The sequence below is a fragment of the Siphateles boraxobius genome, unplaced genomic scaffold, assembly GCF_051911475.1.
Source record: "Siphateles boraxobius isolate OS27281-9 unplaced genomic scaffold, OSU_SipBor_1 12, whole genome shotgun sequence".
NCBI classification, from domain to species: domain Eukaryota; kingdom Metazoa; phylum Chordata; class Actinopteri; order Cypriniformes; family Leuciscidae; genus Siphateles; species Siphateles boraxobius.
Window position 1 is genome coordinate 22,906,737 of NW_027508722.1, and position 13,604 is coordinate 22,920,340.

The window sequence follows — 13,604 nt, forward strand, 5'->3', positions numbered from 1 at the left end:
CTTGCTGTGTAAATTTGTTTAAATTCTCAATATTTTTCAATCTTGTAATATTCTTGCAAAAGAGAGAAGTGAATCGCTGCTTCTCTTGCGAGCAAAGAATCGCAGTTTCACTCTTTCTCAGCATGTGATTGGCTGTCCGCTACTGATGTCACACCTAAACTCGTAAACTCAGGATCAAAGCCCGAGTTGACAGAGAAAGTTGATGATCATCATGAAACCAACAAAGGCTGGTTGGATTGGTTTGGTTTTGTCAACTCAAAACTAATCCTGTAACCCGGAGTTTGTCCAATCACCATCATGGTACGGGCCCCTGGTATCCCCTGTAACATTTTGTAACAAAGTCTTGCCTAGAATAATGTGTATAGTAGGCCTACCATAAATCACGGTTCATAAGTTTGGGTTCAGTAAGCTTTTTCTCTCCCCAGACAGTTCTTTAAAAGAATCATGAAATTAAATATTAAACAGCATAAGGATTTCAATATTGATAAGAAATGTTTTTAAAACACCAAATCAGCATATTAGAATGATTTCTTAAGGATCATGTGACACTGAAGACTTGAGTAATGGCTGCTGAAAATTCAGAAGCCATGGTAGGTATTTGGGTTAGGCCCATTAAATACTATGCAGATATGCATGTCCTAGAACACACTAAACTCTTGACATTTAAAGTTTCAGAATTGCCATGTCATGACAGCCTTATGATAGACTGACCTACTTAAAGTTTGACAAACTAGAAACTGTGATCTGACACCCTGATGGCTTGACCCCTGTCCCTGAACCAACTGCTCTGTTTGGGTAGCCTTCCAAAAAGACACACAAAGTTCAATCATTCATACTAAATAAATGTGCATTCCTAGAATGAAATGCAACTTCTGCCAACAAAAGTCACATTGATCTGTTTGGACCTTGCCTGGACTGTTCAGCTTTAAACTGAAACCTTTACACGGCATGCACTAATTTCAACAAAATACAAAAATTTGACAATTAATGGGTTATAGCATTTTTATTAAAACATTTTAAATGCAAAAAGCAGGAGTACACGCACAAGCCATGCACCAGCACATAGTATTATAATATTGTTAAATTGTGACATTCTGCAAAATATACTGAACATTTCAAACTTAAGCTGCAGCATACATTTACTTCAAGTATTAAGTAATTCCAATATAAAGTAGTCTCTATTTACACTTTAGCAAGCCTATAATTTTGTAACTGTATTACTTAACACTGATTGACTATCATTCAAAACATTTCATGTGGTAATCAGCTGTGTTCTTGTGCAAGAGATGAGAACATACAGGCAAGAAAGTACAATCACACAATGGTTTTAACCTTGTTCAATAACCCTCGGACCAAAATATAACATTGAACTCAAGTTCTAATCTCTACCCTGGGGCCAGTAATAACTTGAAAAATGTTGTGACACTTGGAAAAAAACCGCATATCAACTCAATAAGTTGGAAACACAATTCAGATTTCCCCACAGCAGTGTAAGCATACAGTGCTTCTTACAAGAAGGGTTTGTTGTCATTAACCGGTTTCTTTAAATAACTGTCCCTCACCTTTCAGAGAACCCTCCACACCTCAGTAAACAGATTTTCAGCAATGGCCAAGCAGCATTGTCAAAGAATTATGGTCAGAGGGAACTGAAGTATGTGAAAGTAACAAAGAGAATCTTAATATATTTAGCAGTAACAGGTTTGTCTCTTATTACGTTACACATGAATGGAACTTTTGGAATATAATTTGGTTGAACTTAAAGATGTACTTCATTAAAAACTGCATCTATTAAAGCCATACTGTTCAAAAAAAGAGAATTTAGTAAAATAAAGACTGCAAATGGTACTAATATAAAGCACTTAGAAAATGAAAGATTCTGAAAAACATCCGTCACTGCATTAGCAACTAAAATAAAACGTGTCATTTTCTCACCCTCATGTCATTTCAAACATGTATGATTTAAATTTCCATCTGCACAGCGCAAAAAAAAAAAAGACGACTTCCATTTTTTAAGTCAATGTGTTCAAAATAACACCGACTGTCACTGGGGCATTTTTCAAATTATATTGTTTTTGGAAAAAAAAAAAAAAGTCATACAGGTTTGGAATGACATGACGGTGAGTAACTAATGACAATTTTATTTTTTGGGTGAACTATCTTCTCATTATTCAACATATCTGTTACAGAGCATTCTAATTCAAAAGTACATATATTGACCTATTTCGTCTTTCTTTTAAACTCATTTTTAAAAGACATTTGTTTTACCTTCCTTTATCATTCATTCAAAAGTTAAAAGCATTCAACAAAAAGAATTTTGGCACACTACAGTCATCCTCACTATTTAAAGTCTCTCCTCAGTGCAAAATCTGCTAAACCTACATTAGTAAATTTCACCAGATATGAGATTTCCAGTCTTAATTTAGGATTTTCTGTTGCATTGTGACTGTTTAATCGTGATAGCGGGTCTGTGGTGGACTCAGCATAACTTTTTCTGTTTGGCTTCATTCCACATGTAACATTGGGAACCAACACCACTCACCTGATGAGATATTAAGATTCCCATTTAAGGCAGCTGCCATGCATATGTGTGAAAATAAAAATGAACATTAAAATGTAATACATTCCAGTGGTATAGGTAACATTTTGCTGTACTGATATTACTGATAATACAACGATGAGATTGTGCACAAGATATGTAACAAAGTGTGTGGATGAAAGAGTCCACTTTTACTGTCCACCTATGACGTGTGGGTTAAACTGCACTATAATGATAGTGATATCATCCCTGTACATGCGAGCTAATTCCTCTGGCAAGCTTAAAGTCTTTGACAACCTCTCATGGTCTACCAATCCAAACTCATTACTCCCCACCGCGTGCCGAATCAGGTGTGTAGCTGCATTCTGGTCCTCGAAGGTGGAGGAGATACGAGCCTTCCTTTCCTGCAACAATCCCTGCATCTGACCCAGGGTCACCTTAAAGCCACCAACACTGACTGGCTGCTGCTGGTGCACTCCAGTGAGATGTTCACCCACAATCCTCACCACCTCCTGCCTGTGTAGCGTTTCCCACAACCCATCCGAGCCCAGCACCAGGAAACGATCCTGTGGACGAAGGCGGTGTCGTGTCACCTCTGGTGCCGCCGTAAGGTAGGGTGGCGTGTGGTAGTTGGGTGGGATGAACTTGGCATGCTCATTCTCATGGAGCTGGTCCGGTCCGGACTCAAGAACACGGCGCTGCAGCTCGATGCTCCACTTGAATTTAACATCTCCGAAAGCGCGAAATGGCATGAGTAACCCCAAGAGACGATCCTGCTTCACCACAGTCTTGGCCTCGGAAAGCGGGTGCTCGGACCGCACGCGCTGCACCTCGGATTCGTTCTGGGCGTTGTGGTCATTGGAGAGCGTCAAGGCAGAAAAAGAGCCATCGGGTTCTTGTACGCCCAGGACTGCACGGCCATCTCCAGTGTTGGCAACATGCAGCTCATTACCATCGATGTGTGCAACGCACGCAGTAGCACCTGAAAATGCCACACGAAGCATCCAGTAGTGCAAGAACGCATTTTGGTCGCCAACCTGTGCTTCGAGGGACATGTCATTGTCCAACCTTTTAAAGGCACTCACAAGAGCTTCGGCAACATCAGGTTGCTCCCCAGGAACGCTCAGGTCCAGAAGCTCCTGCCAGTACGTGCGCAAACTGGAAAAGTAGAGCTGTGAGGCTTCCTTGCTGAAGTAGTCGTTGGGATGCTTGTGCCACTGCAGAATTGGGTGAACAGGTCGTCCGTTTTCCACCGCATTCTCCAGCTCCGTCAACGTCTCATGCGGCAGCAACGAAACAGCAATGTAGTAAAAGAGCCGCTCGCTGAGCGCCTGAGCACAAGCGCAGCCTGCGTGGCCATCGAATACTCCGTAAAGCATGCCGCGCGTCTGCAAGCACGTCGCTGCACTTCTCCGATCCTCAATGGGTGCGTTTGCCGGTAGCTGGTTGCTGTCAAAGCCCATGACTGAACTAAGGTTCTTGCCATCAAACTCAGGAACTTTAAATTTGTACTCATTTGCCTTTAGGATGCTGTTAACCTGAGGTGGGGTCAGGTAGTAGGTGTGTCTTGCGGGTGAGGTCCTGTATCCCCGTGACTGGTGCCGCCATCTTTGAACAAAACTATGTGGCTGAGTTGCATTGGTGCAGGGATGAGACGACAGACAGCAGTTTTGGCATGTTATAGCTGGCACCAGGATTTGACCAAATCTCCTGCCATGGATGACCCTGAACACCTGGGAGGTAGCAGCCATGATGATTTGACCTTACCCTCAAAGAACCTGCAGGAAAACCACAGCACAATTACAAAAATTAAACAAAACTCAGATTTTACACTTGCCTGGATTTAAACTTGTCTCGATAGTCAAGATGCCATGCTTATCAAGTTCTTTAGTCTTTATGTAAAAACAATTCAAATGACTGTAGTCATCAGAAGATTATTCTCATTGACTAAGTCAAGGCTAATGTCAAGGCATGGAAAATCCATTCCGTTCAGGATGGGAGAGTGACACAAGGCTATTTATAGTTCCATGCTACATTCTTGGCATTGGACACATTGACTGTCCCACTGGCCTATTACTGTCCCCTGTAACATTTAGCCATTACATAAAGAGATAAGAGTTGCAAGAGATGTGAACAGATATGTACAGGCTGCACATCACTGAAAACACTAAAAGCACAAATAATGACTGTAACAAAATTTAAAGGACAAGTTCGGTATTTTACACTTAAAGCCCTGTTTTAATAGCCTGGTCCCACCAGACTCTCGTACATTTCATTTGTACATAGAGTCTGGCACCGCTCCATTGACAAGTGTTAACTTCCTTGTAGGCGGGTACTCTATTGAAGTCTAAAACTATTGGATCTGCCCAGAGTCACTCTGGATCTGCCATAAACAATCGCTAACGTCTGGTCGTGACGTATGCCTAGCATTTGCCTTAGCCAACTCATTCACCACTAACGGGGCGAGCTGGAAAATCAAACTTTTCCCAAACTCCGTGGGGAGGAGGGCCACAACATCATGGCCACCAACAAAACGAAGCAAAGATTGTTCTTGCTCCTGCTTTAACTTCTTGATATTCGGCAGCGTTGCCACAACGGACTGAATGGCTTCGCTTGCATCTTTCTCCGCGGCATTTACTGAACTACAACTCAAAATAACGCACGACATCAATGTCATCGTTCTCAGCCACTCCCTGTGTTCGCTGATTGGCCCGGTAAAAAATTGATCGGAGAAAACCAAAGACTACAGCACAATCCCAGACCTAGTACTGAAGGAAAATTTAAATTGAGCGGAAGTACGTAGGAGGGCGGTGCCAGGCTACTGTTTTAATATCGTTTCTGATGAAATAGAATGGTTAAGATTAAAATTTGGACAAATGCTGCTGTCCCGAGAATTTTCGGTTTCTGTGTTAGCACCCGCCCACCTACACAATGGTTTCATAGGGGCACTGGAACAATCATTCAAAAAACACATTAAACTTTAGTTTACAAAGACGTGAAATTCACCGAGTGGTCTTGGGTGTTCACTGATATGCTCACACAAAAATCGCTGCAAAAGATGCTTTCCAACAGGTTTTATCGTTGTTTTTGTCCTGACTGAAGTCAATGGAGTTGGACAAAAAATACGATAAAAAATACATCAGCAGCATTCGTCCAAATTTCAATCTTAATACTTCTATTTCATCAGAAACGATATTAAAACAGGGCTTTAAGTGTAAAATACCGAACTTGTCCTTTAATAGACGAAACACCGCAATGAGTTTAACAACACGGATCGTAGATCATATACGGAGTGGAGTAAGCATGTTTCAAGTTTTTTTGGACATGTTTTATATACTCTAGTAGTGCTCTAAACATGAACCAGCAGTGTATGCGCACATTAATCACCACTTCTTCATTTGAAAAAGACTATTATATGCAAATAAGAATACTTATTTGCACATAAGTCTGATCATGAACGTGATGGCATGATGAATTCTGATACACGGATGTAGACCGAATATTCAAAAAACAATGGACAAAAAAGTAACTATGCCTTTATTCTTTCTGTGTTAAACTGACGCGTTTCATTTGTTATGAGACTGTAGGGCTTATAAATGTAATGAAAATGTTATTAAACTTTTTAAATGTTCTTCTGCATTTCTCCTTCGTTCTTGTGAGTTTGTTGTCATACAGGATTATATTTTTTAAATGCATCAAGGTGCCCTCAACTCATTTTTTAATATTCACATGTCTTTATAATTAGTCAAATCAAGTCACCTTCATTTATATAGTGCTTTTTACAGTACACAGGGCTCGCTGTAGCCCTTCGGGCAGACAGTCTTCAGAATTTGGTAGCCCGAAATTAATTTTACTAGCCCAAATAAAAAGACAACTTTTAATGTAGAAAATTGGTCAGTAGTCAAAACATCAATCAAATTTTCAACTAAAAAACATTAAAATGTTAATGCGCTCTGGCAGTTCATTTACACAACAATGTCATTTGACAAAACGTTTGTCGTTGAAAAAAAAACTTTTGTTGTTTTGATGAGGCCTTCGCAGGGGATAGTCTATTTGACACTTCAGGGCTGCATTGTGGTCATGTCTAGCGGCACAGGTCCATTATCTGATCTGGATCTGTGTTTTATTGATTGTTTTCTCCCCTTTTCCCACAGCTATACACGCCCATTTCTTGATACTTTTTCAACTCTGAGGTGAGACTTGAGACCCCGTCCTTTAGTTTTGACTTCCAATTTGGGGTAAATAATCTAAAAAAAAAGGTCACACCCTTTTGCAAGCACAGTACTACGCACATAAGTTATCAGCAAAATGGATAGCCTACAGAAGGTTAAAATAAAAGTGCCATACTCTAAAAAAAGCACACCACGCGCTCTATGGTTACAACTTACATGTTTTAAAGAACGAGCTAATACTACGTGGCAAGTTACTTGCACCATACCATATAATCAATATACCCAAGTTACCACTATTTAAATTTACAATCTACAGATAAATCGAAAGTTGGAAAAAAAGGAAAACGCTCAGTTCAGGCTTCTTCGCCCCCTCCACATTACCCGCTTCTAAGTTGCCAAAACTGAACATTTGAGCATGGCAACATAATTAAATAGAAATACCAACATAGAAGCTTAATCTAATAAATGTCCATGTACTTAAAGTGGAAAAAATCAGATAGCACAAGGTTTGTATCGTACTGCAACCCCCAATGTTTTACTGCGTGACTGTATCGTGAACAGATATCAAACGCTAACCTAATGCGTCTGAAATACGCTGTTTGGAAATCATAGCATACTATCATCGTAGCTACAAACTGCATGCGCAACTCATTACCACAAGACAAAAGATGAGTATTCTTACCTGAGGATATTAGTGGAGGACTGAGTTTGTGGTCTATGCTAGATTAGGCTACATTTGTTCATAATATGCACTGCTCACCCCGCCCGCATCCTGCGAGTCTAGTTCGCCTCCAACCCACACCGCCCGGACAAGATGATTGGTTCACTTACGTAGCTGCTTCGTCATCAGAGGTGTAGCTAGCTGCGCTTAACCATACATTCCTTTTCCGGTAGATATTATAATTAAGACAAAAATAGGCTCTAACAAAAAACATATTTTCTAAATCTCACCTGCACTCAATTCTGGAGAAAATCACCTGAGACTGAAGGTAGAGGGCTAGAGGTTTTTCAGTGGACGCAGTGACTAGGTTATTGATTTCAGTCTGTCTTTGTTTGAAAGGAACAAATGGGAAAAGTGTTTGTTTATTCAAAAAATTTGTTATGTTCAGGCATATCTTCTAAATAGAAAATATAATTACTTTTATACTTGCAAAACCTGATTATTAACCCACACCAAACAAATAAATATATGCTGGTGATTTGCCAATAAGTTATGTTGCCTAGACTTGTAAATCACAAGGGTATCTTCTCAAAGTGGTAGAAACGGGGCAAATTGAGCCACTTTTGGGTGACCACTTTTTTAAAAATTGATATTTGTATTGCCATGTTAGAAACATTCTTATAATTTTAGTTGTCAGGAGACCCAATGAAGCAAAGGCCGCATCTGAAATCACATACTTCCCTACTATATAAGCTAAACTTTTGAAGAACTTTGTATGTGAAGATATTTTGAAGAATGTTTGTAACCAAACAGTTGACTTTCATAGTATTTTTTCCTACTATGGAAGTCAACGGGTGCTGTCTACTGTTTGGTTATTTGCATTCTTCAAAATATGTTCTTTTGTGTTTAGCAGAAAAAAGAAACTTATACAGGTTTGGAACAACATGAGGGTAAGAAAAGTATGACAAAATTTTCATTTTTGGGTGCACTATCCATTTATGACTTTTCTAAACTCCTAACAAAAAGAAAACAAAACACCAATGAAATGCACTATTTACACAAAATCATAAATATAAACCAAATCTACATAAATAAAAAATATTTTGTGTAATAAATTTCAATTTACGTGAAGTGAATCAGGGGGAAACTAATTTATTTACAGAGAACCCACTTACAATCCTTGAATTATAGTATTTTATGTAAATATGCTTATGTAGGCCTATACTGTATACACATTAAAATCCTAACTGCTAAAATGCTTTTTTATATCGGTGTGTGATATTGGATTGGAACACTAGATTCTGCTCCCCTTTCAGAAGATGATTATTAGATGCAAAAATAAAAATGAGTGTTTGTTAGAGTCTAATGACAGGTAAACCCAATCTGGGTATTCAGAAACTCCAGGAAGTAACAGAAAAAGATCTCAAAAAAAGATTTAAAAAAGTATTCGGATCATTTCAAATATTATAAAATGGAGAATTCTGTGAAAACAGTATCTGTGGAAGATCTTATGTGTGCTGTGAAGTCTTAAGTTCCCTTTCAAGGCGGTAACTCAACGTTACGTCAGCTGTGACGTATATGGGAACTCCTCCCTTCTCCACTTTTGCTTAAATCTTATGGGCTAACACCAGCTGGGGACAGCTGGCCAAATTGTCGTGAAGCATGCAAATACTGACAGGTCCACGGGCAATATAAAATGCATGGGTGTGTTGAGGAGACTCGTCGAGGACACCGTCGCTGTGCACCTGTGCCCGTCTTCGTCTGCATTGGGTTCGGACCGCAGCCTGCCTTCCAAGCTGTGCAGGTTCACGGCCCACCAGGCAGACAAGGCCTATGCATCTGCGGGCGAGGCAGCATCAGCTCTTCGCGCCATGACAATACTGCAGGTATTCCCAGCCAAACTGTTACAATCCCTGGACGGCGGCGCCACTGACGCGGACGTCATTAGGGATCTGCGCGCGGCAACGGACCTCACGCTGATGGCTGCCAAGCGCTTTGCACAGGCCATGGTCATGGCTCATGGTCATCCTTAACAGGCACCTATGGCTAACCTTAGCTGACCTGAAGGACACGGACAGCAAGACGCTCCTGAACCCTTCAGTCACTCCCCCCGGCTTCTTTGGCGACGCCGTTGAGTCGGTCACGGAGCACTTTTCCGAGATGCAAAAGCTCGCCAAAGTAATGAGGCACGTGATGCCCCGTCGCTCACTCCAGCCATCGTCGAGATCCCACTCTTTCCTGCACCTCGCCACGCTCAAGGACCAGCTAGACAGCCCGCCGTGGCGCCCCGCCCCTAACCGGAAGCTCGTTTCGGCCGAAACAGGCAGTGGCCGGGCCCTGGGAAGAAACATCAGGGTTAGAGGAGAAGCCCGTGCTACGAGAGAGTCAGTACATCATCCTCGGCTACCAACCCATCATAGAGACAATCTCATCGACTTTGCGCCGTTTCAGACCGGGCAAGTCTGTTTCACTGAGGGAATTTCAGAGGCTTCTTCGGTGTGCCATCTGGGCCTGCTGCATATTTTGCAGTTGCAGTTTTGCCCGCTGCAGTTTTGGCTGGAAACTCGAGTTCCGTCGAGGGTGTGGTCTTCAGGTCACAAGTGCATTACGGTCACTCACAGTTGCGTCACAGTGAGACCATGGGGCAAACCGGATATGTTCAGCCCAGGAGGTCCTTTGGGTATAGTGACGCAACGCACCGTGGTCTCAACGGGCGCAGCAACCTCAGGCTGGGGAGCAGTGTGCTTGAGCGTTCCTGCTTCAGGCATGTGGTCGGAGTCACAGAGAGAGTGGCACATAATCCATTTGGAATTAAAGGCGGTGTCCTTAGCCCTGGAAGCCTTTCGGTCAAAATTGGAGCAGCAACATGTACTGATTCGAACCGACAACACGTCTATGGTCTCTTACATAAATGCGTGCACTCCAGAGCTCTGTTTAAACAGGCAGCGAGTCTCCTGTCAGATGTGAGTACTCCTAGCCACGCAGCTATTGGCTAAGAACTGTCTTCTATTGTGTGGGTGTAGCTTGATTCCCGAAAGACCATTTGAGTAAATAAACATATTTACATATAATCTAAAGACTCTAAAGAACTGTTTTTCCAACTAAAGAACGTTTTGTGCAATGGAAAGGTTCTTCGTGGAACAACTGATGTCACTAAAGCATCTTTATTTTAAAGAGTGTATTACAAAAGTGAATTACATAATGAATACAAAATGGTCATCACTAAAACGCACAACTGGGCCCCCTTCTCCCCAGGCCCAATAAGTCGTACTATAGTATGGTACTAGTAACCCTGTTGTTTGTATCTGTCATCAGTTCCTGTGACTATGGGCTGCAAATACACACCTGATTCTCTAATGATCTGACCAGTCTGAGACTATGCAAAATGCAGCAGCTGGCTCCTAATAATCCAGAGAGATTTTATCCATATGCCTGTGCCCTGGCTCCAGAGGTCTATGACTCAGGAACACACTTTTGGAGACTATGCATATTGGTTTAGTAACCATAGAATCAAATCAAAGTAAGGAAACAGCTTTCTTTTACACAAATTTTACACCAATGTCTGGTGTGTGTGGTATGAAGATGATAAGATGATGGTGGTGATGGCGCAATGGATAAGACACCCACCTTTGGTGTGAGAGACCTGGGTTCGAATTCACTGTGAGACACCAATGTGTCCATGAGCAAGACACTTAACCACCCCCTAGTTGCTCCAGAGGCGTGCGACCTCTGACATATATAGCAATTGTAAGTCGCTTTGGATAAAACCATCAGCTAAATGAATAAATGTAAATATTTCTTACAATCTCCAGAGAAACACATCAGACCCAAAGATTTAAGTTCTGCAATCAATACCAGTGTGTTTGTGTCTGATCTTGAGTCTTGTACTCATGAGTGAACTTATCACAGTCAAATGAATCTGATTCTTTTGCACTCTGAAGTCTTTCATTCTGACTGTACATTACTAGGGACATAGAACCAGAACGTCAGCACTTGCTCTTGTCAAGTGTCTTTACATATGATGTATCTATACAGTGATTCCTTTTTTAGAACAGTTTCTTTCAAACAAATTGAGTCAGTTGGGCTAAAAGAATGTGACCAGTCTGTTGTTTGGAGTGAGTTTAGTTTGATAATGTCGGACCAACAGTTTCCATAGTCTGATTTGATTTTCATGCTTTCTTACATGTAAGAATATGCATAAATGTGGAGTGAATTCTGTGTTATGATAATTAAAACGTCACACAAACTACTAGATTCACTTTACCAAGAGTTTCACACATTGAACTTTGACTTTTTCTCAAAGCACTGAAGCATCTGTTAAGATATCTTGGGCTGCCTGCCAATTCCTTGAGGTGTGTCTTTGTCATGCTAACTCAAAGCACAAATACTCACGCTATTGACTGTTGTTGTGTGAGGCTCCATAGCTCAGTGGTTAGAGCACTGGTCTTGTAAACCAGGGGTCGCGAGTTCGATCCTCGCTGGGGCCTGCTGAGGAAAATTTTCACTGTTCTTAAAATTACCCTGAATTGATGTACTCGTACTCAGTGCAGTGACTTGCACTGCATGAAAAGAAGTGTATCCAGACTAGTAATGTATTGTATACACCTTAGCGAAGTATCTACAAGTACTCCTAACTATCAAATTCCACCAGTCCGAATACTTCCGTAATAATAACAACTCCAACGTATGTTGCTAAAGCATTCTACAATGCTACAGACATTTGTTGCCATGGCAAGTAATCCCCTCAAGGGTTTTGTCAGGGGACATTTTCTCACCTAAACCAGACAGCTATTGGGCCACAGACTTAATTTCATTGGTCAACTTGAAATTTATCCCACCCTAAACCCTACAGCAAAGTGACATCATTGGTTACATGTAAAATATACCCCTCCCAAAACCCTTTGAATTAATGATTTGGTTGGTTTTCTTTCAAATATATCCCTCCCAAAACCATTGCTGGTGTGTGATTTGATTGGTTCTAGACCAGGTGGGCAGACAGAAAAAATATAGTTTAACCAATAATTAATTGTTTGTCTTCATTTGGGAAAATAGTAAATATATCTAAAACATAAAAACAGTCAGAAAACAACAATTTCAACAGAAAACAATATTTAGAAATACAACATCTACTTTGAATGAAAGATTTCAAAGGCAGTTAATAACACATAAGATGATGTGTCTCAGCAGACTCCAGTCATCTCCTGCATGAATCCAGAACATCTTCCTCATCTTACATAGAGCTCCACCATTTCTGTCCTCCACACTGCTCTTTCTGTATTTGTCTTTGTTGATTTCATCTCCAGCAACTGCAAAATAACAGTAATGTAATCACTGATAATGCTCAAAACAATCTATTTAAAAATAGTTACATCATATCAATTTCTGTTGTCTCTCTTTGGCTTTTTGCCCAAACCTTGATTGAGTGTTTCAGCTGGGCCTTTCCGTAATAAAAGAATACTTCTTCTTCAAAGCCTCATCATGAATCTGTTAGGATACCTTAAAGGCATAAAATATGTTTAGTAACAGAAAATATTTAATTGAATAAGTAAAAAAATGCATACTAAAAGATTGCAACAACCTTCTGAACTTGTGTTACATAATCTCAGAAGATGAGTTGACCCAGTCTTGTGTGTAGGATACTGTGGAAAAGAGGAAACATTTGAGAAAAAATACAGTATAAATATAGTTGACATTAAATATATTAATTTTTACACAATTTAGATAATCATTCTTACCTGGTCTGTGCATGATTTTGAAGTGGATCCTGCTTAGAACTGTGCAGGCTTACAGTGTTTCAGTCTGTAGCTGTTGCTGGTGCGATTGAAATGTCTCCTCAAGAAGTGTGACCGACCGGAGATCAGTAAAAACACAAAGGTCTTTGCAACGGGGTGGGGTGTGTGTATGAGTGTTTATTTATTATGTGGTTTATAATTATTCACATATAAATGAGTATATATGAATACTCTTTTTAGTTTTGTATAAACATAACTATTGACCAGTTCCACTGTTATTGCCCAGGGAAAGATACACATGTCATAACAACATTGACTTTTTGGGGGCATTAATGACTATTTGTAGAGATACTGCTAGGGAAATCACATCTCCCCAAAGGACTAGCTTAATTTCTGTGAAATAATATGGAAAGAAGAATGAAGTTGGGGAGAGAGGATGCCTTCACATTATAAATCATATGTTCTCTAATGGCCCTGTCAAAAATAATAAAGCTAGCTATATT

The 13,604-nt window shown here is 40.5% G+C and overlaps 1 protein-coding gene and 1 non-coding gene across 2 annotated transcripts; one reads left to right on the plus strand and one right to left on the minus strand.

Annotated features, from left to right (window-relative positions):
* Positions 1–988: 988 nt before the first annotated feature.
* On the minus strand, positions 989–7,533 carry pdp1 (pyruvate dehydrogenase phosphatase catalytic subunit 1). Its single transcript, XM_077213587.1, has 2 exons — positions 7,391–7,533; positions 989–4,314 (listed from the first exon to the last, which is right to left on the minus strand). Exon 2 carries the CDS (start codon positions 4,285–4,287, stop codon positions 2,728–2,730), a length of 1,560 nt encoding a protein of 519 aa, XP_077069702.1. The 5' UTR covers positions 4,288–4,314; positions 7,391–7,533; the 3' UTR covers positions 989–2,727.
* A 4,250-nt stretch (positions 7,534–11,783) lies between these two features.
* On the plus strand, positions 11,784–11,856 carry trnat-ugu (transfer RNA threonine (anticodon UGU)). Its single transcript has one exon. It is a non-coding gene; the product is annotated as a tRNA-Thr (tRNA).
* The last annotated feature ends 1,748 nt before the right edge of the window (positions 11,857–13,604 follow it).